Source organism: Camelina sativa, chromosome 8 (assembly GCF_000633955.1).
Source record: "Camelina sativa cultivar DH55 chromosome 8, Cs, whole genome shotgun sequence".
NCBI lineage: Eukaryota > Viridiplantae > Streptophyta > Magnoliopsida > Brassicales > Brassicaceae > Camelina > Camelina sativa.
The window spans coordinates 4,611,662-4,627,949 of record NC_025692.1 but is presented as its reverse complement, the minus strand read 5'-3'; the positions used below and the strand labels follow the sequence as shown (position 1 = coordinate 4,627,949).

Genomic DNA, 16,288 nt, shown 5'->3' with positions numbered 1-16,288 from the left:
CTTTTTGGATTCAAACTGAAGGCATTCCCAACCTATACTGGTTGGAGACCTCTCTAAGAAATTTTGGGGACTCATTTGGAATCTGTAGGGCAGTGGATGCTCCAATGGGACGAATCCAGGTCACTGTCAGAGTGGATGAACCGTTGAGATTCCGGAAAAAAACGCAACTTCCAACTGGGGATGTTGTGTGGGTTTCCATGGTCTATGAGAAGCTTTATAGATGGTGTAAGCTTTGTCACCGGATATGCCATGAGGAGGATTCTTGCCCCTTGAAAGCTACTACCCTACATCACAATGAAAATAGCGTCAATCAACAGGAAAGATCTGCAGAATGCCGTCAGTCTACAAATGGTGGTTTCAAAACTGCTGGAGAAACGTCCCAGTCTAATGCTCGAGGCAGTAGATCCCACCCCTCTTGGTGGAGACCAGATTTGGTAAACGACAACCCCAATGACAATATATCAGAAACATACCGTCGTGAGAAGGCTGAGGGGAAGAAAAAACCTGAACAAGGACGAAGGGATGTGTGGAATAGGCTTGAAAAGGTAAAAAATGGGCCTTATCGCCCCCCTTCACAGCGACGGGAGATGTCAGCGAGACTTCCCCGCAAGGAGACCCCGATGCAAAAGGAGAGTAGATTCAGAGCGGAGCCTATGTCTGGCCGTCAGCATAGGGGCAACACAAAATATCGGTTCCAACTACCTAAAAATACAGTAGAGGGGAGCGGGTATGATCCTAACGGTGAGAGAGGCCGTAGAAAGAGGAGATATGAGGATACCTTTGAGATAGAACCCCGCAGAGGCGAGGTGGTGAGGAAGGATACAGCTACGACGCCTCACCATGACCGTGCCAACTCTCGGAGTAATACTAGATCCCCCGAGACGAACCCTAGCCAATCAGATTCACAAGCGACTATCTCCGACCCACAAGTCGCGAAATTCCGAGCTAAGCAGGTTATTCAGTCACCTGACCATGTTCGAGAGAGACCTTTCCGTCTTAGTCTGCAGAAGAAATCAGAGATTATAGATGTTGAGAAGGGTGATTCAGCAAAAACTAATGGGGTTAATCCTCCATCGGCAAGGAAAAGCTTACCTTTTGATTTGGGGGCTCCTTCCCAGCTCCACTCTCAATCCCCAGGGTATAAATTATCAACGGGTATACACCAAGATCTGATCGTTAAGATCAACAAAAACTGGTATCAGCAGACTGTGGAGGAGGAAGAAGCTGAACGACAAGGAACTCCTCTGGAGGATAGGTTTACCAACCTTATCCGAATAGAGGACCCGGGCTTTATCACAGATCCCCTAGAAGTTATTACTCGGGAGCCTCAAATTACAAATTCTCACCACTCGTCTGTCCTAGTTGAACCAGTCCCCACAGAAACTGACGAGTTTCTTCAGGAGGTGGATAGGGATGCCATGGAGTGGGACAAGAACTATGATGATTTAGATAAAGTAGATTTGGAATGGACAGAGGAAGATGTAAATGCCTTTAGAGAGGCAGTGGCATCCGATTGGGATCCTACAAATATCGAAATAGAAGAGGAGGATCTGTTAGGAGGTGAAGTTCAAACTAACGGGGAGGAGAAGGGTGATCCGGTGACGATACCTTTGTCGGATCCCACAAATTTCGACGAGGGGAATAGCAGTCGACCTCCTCTCCCTTCTGCTGGAACAGGCCGATCAAAGGGCCTAGGCAAAAAGAAAGACCAAAAAGCTAAAGATAAGGCCCAATCTGGTGGGCTCCTGGAAAACCAAGGAGCAGCTTCAAGAAAATTATTACATCTGCGATTTTCAAACTCCCCTAAGTGTCAAAGCACAAATCCGATTTCTGTGAAATTGAGGAAACCACGTCCTGGATCCACTCTGTCAGGCAGTGAGGGAAAACACCGGCACCAATCAGAGACGACATTGGGGGATCGACAAAGGAAAAATGATGGTAGAGAGGGGGAAGGTGATCCGCCCACCATCGCCAATTGATCAATTCCTCGCAGATGCAACAAGGGACGACAAAGTGTCCTCACCGTCGACTAGAAATATGCTCATCTCTAGGTTTCTTCTCTTCTCTCAGTTTACAGCTTCTGTTTGTTATCCCCTGTTTGGTACCACTATGAACATTCCGGTTTTGCTATATCCTTCTCGCTTATGTACACGGTGGACTAGATATGCAAATCGAGACTTCTCTGTCATTGGTTATGACACTCCGGTTACCTATAACCGAGATAAGTTGGTGCAACCAGTTATGTTGTTCATCTACAATCGGAAGTCCACGAGATCCAAAAGGGTTGGACAACTTCCCTCTCAGGTTCTTCATGCTTCTAGGATCGACGAACGGCTGGATACTTCCCTTCTCGTGGGGGCGTCTTTGGCTCTTAGTTACAGACGGTCCTTCCCAGCAGAAGAAGAAGCGTGTTGCCGCGCTTTCACGGGATGTTCTGTCCGTCCTCTTTGCCTTTGCCTGTACCGGGTTTTGGAGGTTCTCATACCTCTGGGGCAATCAGTGAGTAGTAGTCACTCTAATTACTTGTATCGGAATTGGAGAAGCTACATTAAAAAGTATGTGGCCTTGGCAGGTCATAGTATTTTTAAGATTGAATGTATCCTTTCAGGTTCTTGGTTTCCAAGACTCTCGTCTTGTCCAGCGTGTGACCACCCTTTTCAGGGACCTTTGGCGCATGCACGGAATCCAAACACCGCGTTCGTTCCTTTGCAACGTCTGCGGCAATGGTTATCAAGGTGGTTGACTATGAGGCAGTGGCCGGTCATCCTTCACCATGAGTGGTCTCACTTTGTGTGGCAACTCTTTACCTTTAGGACTTGTTGTCTTCTTTATGTCTCTTGTCACTTTTATGGTTTCAAGTCAAGCTTTAAAGCATGTTTTATGTACGATTTAAGATCGTTGTTTGTAGTTTATTTTGTCCTCCTGTGTAAGCTTATTGGTGTATTTGGCTCCTTTTTAAAGGAAGCTTGTAAACCTTTAATCTAATATAATGGAGTGTTTAATGGGAAAAAAAAAAAAAAACCAAATAAGGTATTTTCACAAAGTGCTAAGAGTAGTAAGTGAAAAAGTAATCGCAGGAAAAGAATGTGAACTTATGTACGCATCCTCTATATGATAAAACGAAAACACAACATTATTTTGTACACTATATAATTTTAATAAGTTGGTTACAAATAGGTTATAGATTAATTGATAGATTAATTGGTTACAAGTTAAATAGTTGATGTAACTTTAATTTATTTTTGGAAGATTTTATTACTAGAGCACATTGTTTCCGAAAATGTTAAAAAGAATATTCTAAAGAATAATTTGATATCATCTAACTTACCATATTAATTTCTTTTATATCAAATAAAATCTTTTGATATCTAATTTAACATATTAATTTGTTAATTATCATTCTACTTCACCTCTCATTTTTAATGGGTCTATTTTGTGAAACAAATAAATTATCATATTATTTATTATAATTAAAAATAGTTTTATTTCCAGATATACCATAAGTTGAATTTATAAAAGCAAATATAAATGGTTCAATCTATAAAATATTCAAGCTTTAGTAATATTATTCTTTAAAATAATATCTATTGAATTAATAATTTTACTGGGTAACGAGTCAAAATTTGAATATTTAAATTCAATTTCATATTTTTTTGTTGGATTTTATAATTTTATATAATATAAGAAACTTTAAATAACTTCTTTTGAAATATTTTTAAAATATCGAAACTTGATATAAAAGTTAGAAACTATAAACACTCTAAATAAATTTGTTATAGCAATGTCAATAATATGTCACTATAATATGAAAGAATTTCAAGAAACCAAGTATATTAAAACAAAAAGTATAACAATATATTAAATTACTCATAATATAATAACTCGCTTTTTAAAAACCAAATTTACAAAATTATGTCTTATAATAACATTCAAGTCATGATGTAGAATATACATTGTTGAAATAACTTCATATGCATAAACTAATACAACATATTGAAATTTTATTTTAAAATATTAAATATACAAAATTTTGTATAAAATAAAATTTAACCAGTATTATATCACGAGTACTTATCTAGAATCATTAACAATATAAAACTTACAAAATAGATGTCTTTTTTCAGGCCATTATATTTAGCATATAATATAATGTTTTATCTAAAAAAACTTTTAAAAACAATCACATAAATTATATTTTATATAAAAATTATAATATAAATAAAATAAATTTCAACCCGTGCTATAGCACGGGTCTTAATCTAATCTAGTAATAGTGTACAATACAACATTATCATTCTCTTGGACCACAAGTGTAATATATGGTCATATTCTTTTTAGTAGCGAAATTGTAAAATCCTAAAAAATATATATAAACTCTTGGGCTGTCATAACACGGGATCGAATACATTCCAATAAACCACACGAAACAAAGTGAAACCCAAACTCTGAACTATATAAGTTCCTTCGTTTTTCATTTCTATTCACTTTCTCACTAAGCCATTAAACAAAACGCCTTTATGGCTACTTCAACTAGAAAATCCGAATCATTGGTTATAGCATTCATGTCTATGTTCCTAGTATTGGTTATGTCCGGTCCGATAGTTGTCGAGGGACGTGCTTTTTTCGTGTTCGGTGACTCGCTCGTCGACAGTGGCAACAACAACTATCTAGTAACGACTGCACGTGCCGATTCTCCTCCCTATGGAATCGATTCTCCTACTCGGAGACCAACCGGCCGGTTCTCCAACGGTCTTAACATTCCAGATCTTATCAGTTACGTTTGGTTACTAATCTCATTAACCAGTTTAGAGTAATGCTTTCATGAGTATATATATATATATATATATATATATATATATATTTATAAGTCACTAAGATGTAAGTTATATAAAATAATAATCAATTTGGTTAATATTTGCTTAGGTGAGGCAATCGGCAACGAAGAGCCGCCGTTACCGTACCTTAGTCAAGAGCTTAGGGGACAGAGGCTTCTACACGGTGCTAATTTCGCATCTGCTGGCATAGGAATTCTCAACGATACCGGCTTTCAGTTCGTAAGTGACCACGTAATCAAGTCTGAATACAAAATTACATTTTCCATAAATTTTCTGGTTATTTATAGGTATAAAGTTTTTTGGTATGTAGATAAACATCATAAGAATGTACCAACAACTCGACTACTTCCAACAATACCAACAACGTGTGAGTCGCTTGATTGGGAAATTGCGAACAGAGCGGCTCGTGAGCCAAGCGCTCGTGTTAATCACGGTCGGCGGAAACGATTTCGTAAACAACTATTTCTTGTTTCCATATTCCGCTAGATCGCGCCAATTCACTCTACCCGATTACGTCCGATTTCTGATTTCTGAATACAAGAAATTACTATTGGTAAGTGTGGTAACAACAGAAATCATAATTATAATATATGTATAGTGTGTTACTATTAATTACGTTCATTTTTTTATGACAAAAAAAGTATTGAGGATTATCTATAATCTAGTTTTTGACATTTGAGCTCGTGGCCTCAAGAACTTTCACCTTCTTACATGGATTTTAATACAAACAATTCAATTTTGTTTTCATTTATAGAGGTTAAATTCGCTTGGAGTGGGCCGAGTACTAGTGACCGGAGTCGGACCACTAGGATGTGCACCGGCTGAGCTGGCGAGTTCAGGCACGTCGAATGGGAGATGCTCGGCCGAGCTACAACAAGCTGCGTCTATATACGATCTCCAGCTAATCCAAATGATAAATGAACTTAACAGAAATATTGGGAAGACTGTGTTTATTGCAGCAAATACTAACCAAATGCAACTAGATTTTCTACACACTCCACGAAGCTATGGTAATTTAATCGAGCTTTGCCCTTTCGATTTACTATTTTTGGTCGACAAGAAAAGGTTATAACAATTATTTAATATTTTTTTACAGGATTCATAACGTCGAAGGTTGCTTGTTGCGGACAAGGGCCGTACAATGGGCTGGGTTTGTGTACTGTATTATCAAACTTGTGTCCGAACCGTGAGTTATACGTGTTTTGGGACGCGTTTCATCCGACCGAGAAAGCAAACCGCATGATAGTCCGTCTTATTTTGACCGGTACCACCAAGTATATGAACCCTATGAACCTGACCTCTGCTCTTGCCTTATGAGCGAATCATCCGATCATTTAAAGTTTAAAACTCGGAATTCGTTTATTTTGATTTGCAAGATGTGTGTATCGACTATCGAGTACAAGGGCATGAAATAACTCAGTCTGAATTTTACTTGGTTCATTGCTTTTAATGAAAAACATGAACCAAAGAAGAGAAGGCTATAAAAGCTGTAACTTTTAAAAAAAAAATCCCACTTAGATACTTAAACCTGGTATACATATATTGTAAAAGTGTTTTAACTGTTGTAAACAAGTCTCACAGTCCAACCAATAACACATTAATTTGGTCATATTTGGTACTCAATTTGATATAAATGTACTTACATCATATATCACTTTTACATATACGTGCACCTATACATAGTATACCATTTATTCATGCCTGTTTACCATATAAAATAAAAAGCCACTTTAAATATGACATAATTTATATACATTTAGTATCTCTTATAAAATAAAAACTGACTTTAAATATGACATAATTTATATACATTTAGTATCTCTTGTTAGCTTGTGCGGACATATCAACGAAGGAGTTTAATGTCATTTTGCATCTAACAATAACGCAATTTACTTCTAAAAACGACAAATTCTTTAAAAAGTATAAAAAATTCATAAATTTGTATTAATAAAGCAGTCTTAAACCTAATTCAAATCTAGCCTAAAACCTAAATCTTAAAACTTAAATGTATATAGATTTTTGTTATTTTAATTTTAATGTGTTTTCGAATTGGATATATGAAGATTTTTTCTTTTAACTGCTTTTAAATATTGTAAAAAAGTCTTACAGCCCAACCAATCACACATTAAATCAATTTGGTCATATTTGGCATTCAATTTGATATGCATCTGTACTTACATCATATATCACTTTAACATCTATGTGCATATATACATAATATATTATTTATTTATGTACTTCAACCATATAAAATAAAAAGTGACTTAAAAAACGATATATAATTTATTTATATTTAGTATCTCAAATGTAGACATATCAATGAAGGAGTTTAATGTCATTTATATTAAAATCTGACAAAACACACAATTATTTCGAAAAAAGACAATTTTTTTTTATAAAAAAGAGTGTGACAACTCATAGATTCATATTTTAAAAATAGTCAAAAACCTAAATTTTAAAATCTAGCCAAAAAGCTAAATCTTAAAACTTAAAAATGTATATATTTTTAGTGATTTTCTTTAAATGCATTTCTCTTAATTTGAATCTATTAATATTTTTTCTTATAAGTTGTTTTTTTTTTTTTAAAGTTTCTCCTAATATATGATTTTAATATAATTCCAAAATAGAGATATTAGTTGTATAAAAACCCTTTAAAACCTTACCAAAGTGAATAAAGTCAAATTACCAAAAGTGACCTTCACGAGAGGCTCGAACCCTTCTGGCTGAGAAAGAGGTATAAGGTCAATTTCACAGATGAAACTTTGAAAAATAAAAAATCCCTACAGAGAAGATTGATTGAAATTTTGGAATCCAGGTTTAGGGATGAATCGATCAACGACGGTGCTTATGAAGATTGAAGAGTCGGCGACTGTTCTGTCGCTGCTCAAATCGGATCTCCTCCCGATGGAGGTCGTTCTATCGCAATTCAACTCTAAGTTGCAGAGCTCTAGTCACCTCGCTGTGTGCAATTCTCTTTCCATGATGTTGCAGGCATGTGTTAGCTCGCGCCCCGCTATATTCCCTCTTCTTTTACTCTTTTTTGAACTTTCTCTTGATGCTAGGCCTCGTGTTCCTCGATTGTGTGGACAAAGTAGTGAGCTTTAGGGGTTTTTTTGGATGTTTCAGTCGAAGGATTTCATTTGAATCTAGGGTTTGGTTTCGTTTTTGTCATTTTCTCTATAAAAATGAGTTCTTCTTTCTTGTTCGTTTCTGTGGTTTGTATATTGAATTCGTGGGTGGAAATCGAGTGTTTGAGTTAGCTTTACTAGTGTTCAATCTCACTGGGATAACTCGAGAGTGGTGATATGAGGCTGTGTGTACATTTGATAACCATTTCTAATATCTATTCTCAGATTTGGGGGGACTAATTGAATTGAATTTTTTTGTTCAGTTTCAGGATCAGAAGATGCTTTGTGGTACGGAACGTATAATTGCATTTGGTATCATATACCATTGTTATTCTTCCCAGAAGCCATCTTTTAACCCATTTTTATCTGAAATGATAAGTGTAAGCAGCCTTTCGTTATGCAGACTCCATCTGTTCTTGTTGATTGTCTCTTGATGTAATGAGTGTGTTGTTATCCCTAGAAAATTGTAGTTACTGATATAAATTTGTTTTCAAAAACATATTTAAGTGTTAAGATTGGTAGTTAGTATAGGTCATTTTTTTCTCTCGAAGTGGCATGGTGATGGAGAATAATGAGTTTCCATGTATTCTCTGAGGCTAAATGCTAAATTTTATATAGTGATGTGTTTGGTTTTCTATAGATTGATTTAGGCAAACATGTTTTAATATTAAGATGATCTGGTCTTCTCGTGTTAAGGAATAACAATATCTCTGCATTTTGTAGGCTGCTTGTAATGAGCAACTGGAAAAGTCTGAGAGAGCATTTCTTCTCCACCTGTTACAATGGAATAATTACAACAACGTGAAAGAGGTAGGATATAGCTGCACATATAGCTGTTTCATTGAGCTGTTTGCCTGCTTCTGTTTTGCAAATCCATGAAAATTCAAAACTTATGCATAAAGCTGTTATGCAATTCCCTTTTTATATATACTCTCTAAGACTACTATTTTCCTTGGTGAAAATTTGTTTGCTGGGGTCACTTATCTTTTTTCAGGCATATTCTAAGCCTTCTTCCGTTTCTCATATTATTGTCAAGTCCTGATTTTTATAATTTTATGAGCTCTGTGACCTGTGGATACTAAGTAGGTATTCATGATCAATTAAAGTAATGATAATTTGTTTCCTTGCAGATTCTCAAACAGTCAGCTGTTGATTATATCAGATCGTTTGATCCTTCAACTCATGTAAGAGTGATTGATGCGTTGATATACTCTTTTCCAATTATATCTCTAATTTATTTTATCTTCATCATAACTGTTCCTTTATTATGCCTAACATTACCTGGAGAACATTTTGAAAAACCTTTTCTTGTTAGTAATTTAATATGGTGATGTTCTGTCAGGATTTTCCGGAACTAGGAGAGCTGCAACGAGAGTATGGCGACAAAGCCGATACTGGACCATCTAGTCACATTTTTGCAGACTATTCCCTCAAAAAGCTATTGCATGACCCTGATGTGCCTCGTGGATGTGATCCTAATTCCCCAGAGTATGTAACCTATGGGTTAGGGAATTCCGTTACTTTCTAACTGTTATGTACAGTTTAATCTGATCTATTTCCCCTAAGCTTCCAGTTTTCCTCTCAGCCTAATGTTATGTGTTGTAATTCATGTGCAAAATTTAAGTTGATTTTATGGATGATCTTTGAGTCAAATAATATTTTTAGGTTCGATGTGCAACCTGGAGGGAATCCCAGAATTGGATCTGGTGATAGAGACGAGGCCCTGTCTGGCTTATTGGAAAATTCTACAATGGGGGGATTAGCTCCTAGGTGGATCCGTCCATGTCCACCAAGGTACCCAGTTCATCAGAGCGAGGTAAGGCTAAGATTAACCCACTATTCATTTGGTTTGGAAAATTATCGAACTGACCCTCAATGGTTCAACTTCTTACAGTTGCTTTGGATTGACCCTGATAACAAGCATGAGCTTGTTTGGGATGATAAAATGTGTGCTGATACTAGCAGAGGTGCAACAGTTAGAGACTTGCTTGTGAAGGGTTTAAAGATGACACTTTCTCCTTCGGAGCAAGAGGTATATTATTGCTTGTTAATTCATGATATCCGCATAAAGTCATACAAGTATTGAACATTTTATTGCTTATCTTGCTTTAACACTTATAAGTGAGCTAACATAGCAATGGGACAGTAACTACATATGCATACGTTTTAAAGGCAGCCATTTTATGGCAGACATACTCTAGGATTGAGAGAGAAGTCATGCTATCATTTTTTTCTTTCTCACTGGATTTAATGATCTAGGTTATTAAGAAGGAACTGACTGCAGTAAGAGTTTATGGAAATGATTATGCAATATAAATAGTGATTGTGATGATTTGATTGATCAGCTTTACTTGTATTGATCCATTTTTAAAACCTTGATCTTTTGAGTGAAGAAAATAACAAGTTTAATTTATTTACTGGCCAGGACATCACTACAGAATTGACAAATGACCCAAAGCTTGTCTATAATTGTGGAATAACTGCGCGGAAGCTGCCGGTATGTGATTTCATTTTCTTGCAGGTGCTTTTTTTTTCTTTTCTTTCTTATCGTCTCGCCTATCATGTGATCTAGTTTCTTATTTTTCAGCAATTAGTAGAGCACAATCCTCAAATAGCAGTTGAGATTCTCACCAAGTTGAATAACAACAAAGAGATTCTTGAGTAAGTCATCCACCTTATCGGTTCCACCATTTAATTTTTATCAAAATTATAACTTTTAAAGTGGAAATCTGAGAATGCTTCTGCAGCGATTTTTTGGCAGCTCTAGTAAATATGGACATGAGCCTGCACTCAATGGAAGTTGTGAATAGGCTCACAACTGCAGTTGAACTTCCCAAGGAATTTATACGGTCGTACATCACTAATTGCATATCGTCTTGTGAGAACGCCAAGGTATTAAAACAAAGCTTTCTTTTGTTTTTCCATTAGGTTTTTAAATAAAACAAAGCTGTCTATGCATAGCTATAACGCCATCCTATAGTTTTGTGTGAAAAACTTGTGCTCGTGCTCTGCATTATGTGCTATTGTGTATATGATTCTCTGGATTTGTTGATTTACAGTGTGCACATATTTTTTTTTCTGTATTGCTGCTTTGTTAATGGTATAGTGATATATTGTTTTCGATCTGTAGCAGCAAGACAAATACATGCAGAATAGGCTTGTACGGCTTGTTTGCGTCTTCTTGCAAAGCTTAATTCGTAACAACATCATCAACGGTATGGATTCTCTGTTTTTGACTGATTGCTGTCAAATTTGGTATTTTACTTTGCTAATAACAACAGCACAAAGAAAGATCAATAGATACAATCACAGAGGAATCTGTAGTCTATCATTTATGTTTTACAGTTGGGTAATATATGTTTTTTTCTTGGGGTAAATGTAACAGTGAAGGATCTATTCATAGAAGTTCAAGCTTTCTGCATTGAGTTTTCTCGGGTTCGAGAAGCAGCTGGTCTCTTCAGGCTTTTGAAAACATTGGAATGAATCAATTTACTATTTCTTCTTCTTCTTCTTCTTTGCATCATCTTTATCTCCATTATAATTTTAATTCTCAATTTATGTAGCTAAAGAAAGTACTTTTTTTTGGAATCAAAGACAGTTATCGCTAGTTAGAGTTTTATATCTCAATATATATGTTTCTGAAAACAAAATATCTCTGGTTAGACTATAGACGGCATGTCCTTGAGTGACTCCTTTCCAGTCCCTATGGCTGTTAAAAACAGTAAACCATGAACGGTTTAGACCAATAAATACCAACTGCTGGTTCTGACTTCTGATCCGGAGTTGTTGTTTGATTCTACCTACGAAGTGACTTTTTATGTTATGTTCAGTGTATAAAGAAATGGTTTGAGTTTGAGAGTATAAAAGAATGATTGGCCTGTCATCAAGTTTGCTTCATAGAAAAGACACAAATGTTATGCTTTGTCTCAAAGCTTTAAACTTAAATTTTGGAAAACCACTCTATTTAGTAAAATATAAATAATTGAACAAAATATACTAAGTATGTATTGAAAAAATAAAAGGTGGAAAATACAAATACAAACGAGAACCCAACAAGAAAACATTTGGTTAGAGAAGGAAAAAAAAAAGAAAAGAAAAGAAAATGAAAGCTTCAAACATTGCGAAATATTTGGTAGAGACAGAGTAATAGCAAAAAAACTCGATCTGGGTCCATAAGGAATCAGAGAACAAAAGCCGAATTAAGGGTTGAAGTAGGGAAGCAGCTCTCTTCTCCTCTCCATCGTCGTTGTTTGGGTAAGAAACGCAAAGTTGAAAGCTTTCTCCTTTAGTCGCCCAATGTTGCTATAATTGCTTCTTCTTCTTCTTCTTTGATCTTTCTAGGTGTGTCAATAGAAGACAATGGCGGTTCCTGTAGAAGAAGCAATCGCAGCTCTTTCCACATTCTCCTTGGAGGTAACTCCGATGTTCTAGTTTTTGGTTTAAATTTTCGAAAATTTGTGGGGTTTCTGGGTCATTTTGACTACAATTTCCCGTTCTGGGGTTCAATTTCAGAAGATTTTGACTAGAAAGGAGAGGACTTGTTGATAAATTATTTTCGTGTCTTGCCTATTTTTGTCTGCGGATCTTTTGCCTTGTTAGCTGTAAAATAAATAGGTTTCAATGTTAATGCTCAGGACTTGACTGTCTTCTTGATGCATTTTGAATTTTGTTAATAGGATGAGCAACCAGAAGTCCAAGGACCGGCTGTGATGGTTTCAGCTGAAAGAGCAGCTACTGATAGTCCCATTGGTATGCTTCTTTACTTCTCTTGTCATTCTTTTACCATAAAAAGCCAATTAATCAAGATTGTTTTTTTTTTTAATTTTTTTGATAATTATGTAGAGTATAGTGATGTTGCAGCATACCGGTTGTCTCTCTCAGAAGACACAAAAGCTCTTAACCAGCTGGTATATGATTCTTCTTCATTTGCTTCATCTTATAAAGGCTGACTAATATTTTTGTTTTAATGGGTTATGTTCATGTTATTAATCTTTTCTTAGCGGGTGTGATCTTATTATATTCAAATATTTCAAGCAAGTTTTCGACCAATTGTATGCAGAATACACTTATTCAAGAAGGAAAAGAGATGGCGTCAATTCTATACACATATAGAAGTTGTGTTAAAGCACTACCTCAGGTCCTCGCAAAATCTATTATTGTACCTCATTGCTTGTCTACTTTTAGACATTTTACTTGATTGAAAGTAACTTTGAGAATTATGCTATTTATAGTTCTTCATTCATGGTATTTGAACCGTCGTAGCAACTATGTGAGAATATCTTTTGAACTACAAAGTATATGCAAAAAGAAAAGCAAGAACAACTACTTTCTCTGTATAAATAATACTGAATGATAGAAATTAGTCAAATTACTGAAATAAGATCCAATATGGTACCTGCTGCTGGGTCTACTTGTGTATATCTCTTCCATAATATACATAACTTTCTTATTAATAATATACATGCAGCTTCCCGAATCTATGAAGCATAGTCAAGCGGATTTGTATCTAGAAACATATCAGGTTTTGGACTTAGAAATGAGTCGTTTACGCGAAATTCAGAGATGGCAATCGTCGGCTTCAGCTAAAGTGCGGTGTATACCTTTCCTCGTCCAACTCGTTTTATTTCAATTCCTGTATCAGAAATAATGTGGATATATGCTCTATATCTGTGCAGTTAGCTGCTGACATGCAGCGGTTTTCCAGACCTGAACGACGCATCAATGGCCCCACAGTCACACATCTTTGGTGGGTTCTCATTTTTTTTTCTTTGATGTTTTGTATAGATACTCCGATGATTAACGCTCCTCGGTAATAGAATTTAACTATGATTTTACCTAATATAGGTCGATGCTAAAGTTGCTTGACGTCTTGGTTCAGCTGGATCATCTTAAAAATGCTAAAGCTAGCATTCCTAATGATTTCTCTTGGTACAAGAGGTGAAAGATATAATACTTTTACCTTTCCTTTCTAATTTTTCTATAAATTGGACACTTCAATGTAGGTAGATCTATGGTTGGTACCAATCATTTCATCTATTAAAGACTTCTTTAAGAGTTGAATTAGTTTCCTAGAACTTTTTTTTTAAGCTTCTGTTCTGAAGATATTTTCACTCTTTTCAGAACATTTACTCAAGTCAGTGCGCAGTGGCAAGATACAGATACAATGAGAGAAGAGTTAGATGACTTACAGGTGTTTGCATGGCTTGTATTTGCAGTCATTTCTTAATCCCTTCGGTGAATTGTTGTAAATGAAAATGTGATTTCTTATGTATGCAGATTTTCCTGAGTACACGATGGGCTATTTTACTGAACCTGCATGTTGAGATGTTCCGTGTAAACAAGTATCCTTTAAAGACATTATTATGGGTTTCTCTATTTGAGATACACATGCTGCCCAAGTCCCTTGTGCTATTTGACTATACTTCACCCTTTTGGATTCCTTAAAGCAATATCAGTGTGGAAGATATTCTCCAAGTTCTCATAGTCTTCATCGTGGAGTCTCTGGAGTTGGATTTTGCACTACTTTTTCCTGAGCGTTATATTCTTCTTCGAGTTTTACCGGTTCTTGTTGTCCTAGCAACACCATCTGAGAAAGATACCGAGGCTTTGTACAAGAGGGTAAAACTGAACAGATTGATAAACATTTTCAAGGTATGAAAATTCATCTTATACCTGTTTAAGTTTTGTATTCATAGCCAATATACCTCAAAGCCTTTTCCAACTCGCTAATTGACATATTTGGTGTTCTTATGGTTATCAGAATGATCCTGTCATTCCTGCGTTTCCAGATCTCCATCTTTCTCCTGCTGCAATTTTAAAAGAATTGTCGGTATACTTTCAAAAGTTTTCATCACAGACTCGCCTTCTGACTCTTCCAGCACCTCATGAGCTCCCTCCACGTGAAGCGCTAGAATATCCTTTAATATTTTCACTGTTTCGTGCCTAATTAAGTATTATCTGGATTATTGTAAACTGTACACATGCTGTGAATATTGCTAGCCTTAACATATTTTACATATCAGAGACACTATCTGATAGTCAATCACATTGGAGCTCTTCGCGCTGAGCACGATGATTTCACAATCCGATTTGCATCATCCATGAATCAGGTTCTCAGGCTATTTCTATCCCTTCAGCATCAATTTTTGTGTTCTTATCTAGAGTCTCTAGGATGTTGTTCTCACTTGCTTTCATGCAGTTATTGCTGTTGAAGTCAAACGATGGAGCATATACTGAATGGTGCAGAGAGGTCAAAGGAAATATGTACGATATGGTTGTTGAAGGCTTCCAACTGTTAAGTAGATGGACAGCGCGCATTTGGGAGCAATGTGCTTGGAAATTCTCTCGCCCATGTAGGGATGCAGGAGAGACTCCGGAAGCCTCCGGATCATACTCTGATTACGAGAAGGTAATACTTGTGATAAATTTCTGAAAATTTTATCCTTTATGGTAACAAGTTTTTGATACTTTTTGATAGGTGGTGAGGTATAATTATACTACAGAAGAAAGGAAAGCCTTGGTCGAACTTGTTGGCTATATAAAGAGTGTAGGATCGATGCTGCAGCGTTGTGACACATTAGTTGCAGATGCTTTATGGGAGACAATACATGCCGAAGTTCAGGATTTTGTACAGAACACATTAGCTACAATGTTGCGTACCACCTTCCGAAAGAAGAAAGATCTCTCAAGGTGAATTAGTTTTCCTTTATTTTCTTTCTATTTCAAGTCACATCCCCTTAAACTTGAGCTTTCCATATTGTTAACTGTATCATATGTATGATTGCATTTCAGGATTCTTTCTGATATGCGGACACTCTCAGCTGATTGGATGGCAAATACCAGGCCCGAACATGAGATTCCATCTTCACAACATGGAAGTGATGAAAGCAGAGCGAATTTCTTTTATCCAAGGCCAGTTGCCCCAACAGCAGCACAGGTTTGGGTCCATTTCATGATTATTTAAGGTACAACAACAGATGGTAAGACCCTGTACTTGAACCTATAGCTGCTTTGTTCTTTTAGGTGCATTGCTTGCAGTTTCTGATTTATGAGGTTGTCTCTGGTGGAAATCTGAGGAGGCCAGGGGGATTCTTTGGAAATAATGGCTCTGAGATTCCTGTTAATGACTTGAAGCAATTAGAAACTTTCTTTTACAAGCTCAGCTTTTTCTTGCACATATTAGATTACTCGGGTAACCCACATGCTTAATGTCTTTTTGGTTAGTTACTTGAGCCATATCAATAACTTTGTGACTCCTCAACTTCAATTTATGATGGCTGCAGCAAGTATTGGGATTCTGACTGATCTGGGGTTCCTGTGGTTTAG

The 16,288-nt window shown here is 36.3% G+C and overlaps 3 protein-coding genes across 9 annotated transcripts in view; all 3 read left to right on the top strand.

Moving 5' to 3' along the window:
- LOC104706150 lies at positions 1,609-3,037 on the top strand. 3 transcript variants are annotated; one of them, XM_010422300.1, is made up of 3 exons: positions 1,609-2,051; positions 2,163-2,499; positions 2,609-3,037. In XM_010422300.1, the coding sequence occupies exons 1-3, from the start codon at positions 1,994-1,996 to the stop codon at positions 2,646-2,648; spliced, it is 435 nt and encodes a 144-aa protein (XP_010420602.1). In that variant the 5' UTR covers positions 1,609-1,993; the 3' UTR covers positions 2,649-3,037. The 3 variants fall into 3 exon arrangements, with proteins under 3 accessions (XP_010420602.1, XP_010420600.1, XP_010420601.1); XM_010422298.1 differs by having other exon boundaries at positions 2,163-3,037; XM_010422299.1 differs by having other exon boundaries at positions 1,609-2,499.
- Positions 7,602-11,592, top strand: LOC104706148 (CCR4-NOT transcription complex subunit 11). Of its 5 annotated transcripts, none has more exons than XM_010422292.2 (12): positions 7,602-7,826; positions 8,227-8,343; positions 8,687-8,773; positions 9,094-9,147; positions 9,306-9,451; positions 9,629-9,779; positions 9,858-9,995; positions 10,389-10,460; positions 10,551-10,624; positions 10,711-10,855; positions 11,094-11,178; positions 11,349-11,592. In XM_010422292.2, the coding sequence occupies exons 1-12, from the start codon at positions 7,659-7,661 to the stop codon at positions 11,444-11,446; spliced, it is 1,335 nt and encodes a 444-aa protein (XP_010420594.1). In that variant the 5' UTR covers positions 7,602-7,658; the 3' UTR covers positions 11,447-11,592. The 5 variants fall into 5 exon arrangements, 4 of the variants coding, with proteins under 4 accessions (XP_010420594.1, XP_010420596.1, XP_010420598.1 ...); XM_010422294.2 differs by having other exon boundaries at positions 7,603-7,826; positions 11,097-11,178; XR_002032954.1 differs by having other exon boundaries at positions 7,659-7,826; positions 8,233-8,343; positions 10,725-10,855; positions 11,097-11,178.
- LOC104706147 (protein PIR-like) overlaps positions 12,041-16,288 on the top strand; it is an 8,949-nt gene continuing 4,701 nt past the window's right edge. The window contains exons 1-17 of the mRNA XM_010422291.2: positions 12,041-12,217; positions 12,305-12,376; positions 12,640-12,712; positions 12,806-12,870; positions 13,023-13,100; positions 13,431-13,550; positions 13,639-13,709; positions 13,808-13,900; positions 14,084-14,153; positions 14,240-14,304; positions 14,419-14,614; positions 14,724-14,875; positions 14,979-15,072; positions 15,162-15,371; positions 15,441-15,652; positions 15,755-15,899; positions 15,986-16,154. Coding sequence (XP_010420593.1) covers positions 12,323-12,376; positions 12,640-12,712; positions 12,806-12,870; positions 13,023-13,100; positions 13,431-13,550; positions 13,639-13,709; positions 13,808-13,900; positions 14,084-14,153; positions 14,240-14,304; positions 14,419-14,614; positions 14,724-14,875; positions 14,979-15,072; positions 15,162-15,371; positions 15,441-15,652; positions 15,755-15,899; positions 15,986-16,154 — 1,867 coding nt within the window. The 5' untranslated portion in view covers positions 12,041-12,217; positions 12,305-12,322. The remainder of the gene's footprint in view (positions 12,218-12,304; positions 12,377-12,639; positions 12,713-12,805; positions 12,871-13,022; positions 13,101-13,430; positions 13,551-13,638; positions 13,710-13,807; positions 13,901-14,083; positions 14,154-14,239; positions 14,305-14,418; positions 14,615-14,723; positions 14,876-14,978; positions 15,073-15,161; positions 15,372-15,440; positions 15,653-15,754; positions 15,900-15,985; positions 16,155-16,288) is intronic.

Coding starts and splice junctions, on each gene's coding strand:
- LOC104706148 (XM_010422292.2), top strand. CDS start 7,659: ATGAATCGATCAACGACGGTGCTTATGAAGATTGAAGAGTCGGCGACT. Junction 7,827..8,226: donor CTCTTTCCATGATGTTGCAG/GCATGTGTTAGC, acceptor TTTTTTGTTCAG/TTTCAGGATCAGAAGATGCT. Junction 9,452..9,628: donor TGTGATCCTAATTCCCCAGA/GTATGTAACCTA, acceptor TAATATTTTTAG/GTTCGATGTGCAACCTGGAG.
- LOC104706150 (XM_010422298.1), top strand. CDS start 1,933: ATGATGGTAGAGAGGGGGAAGGTGATCCGCCCACCATCGCCAATTGAT. Junction 2,052..2,162: donor AGAAATATGCTCATCTCTAG/GTTTCTTCTCTT, acceptor ACGGTGGACTAG/ATATGCAAATCGAGACTTCT.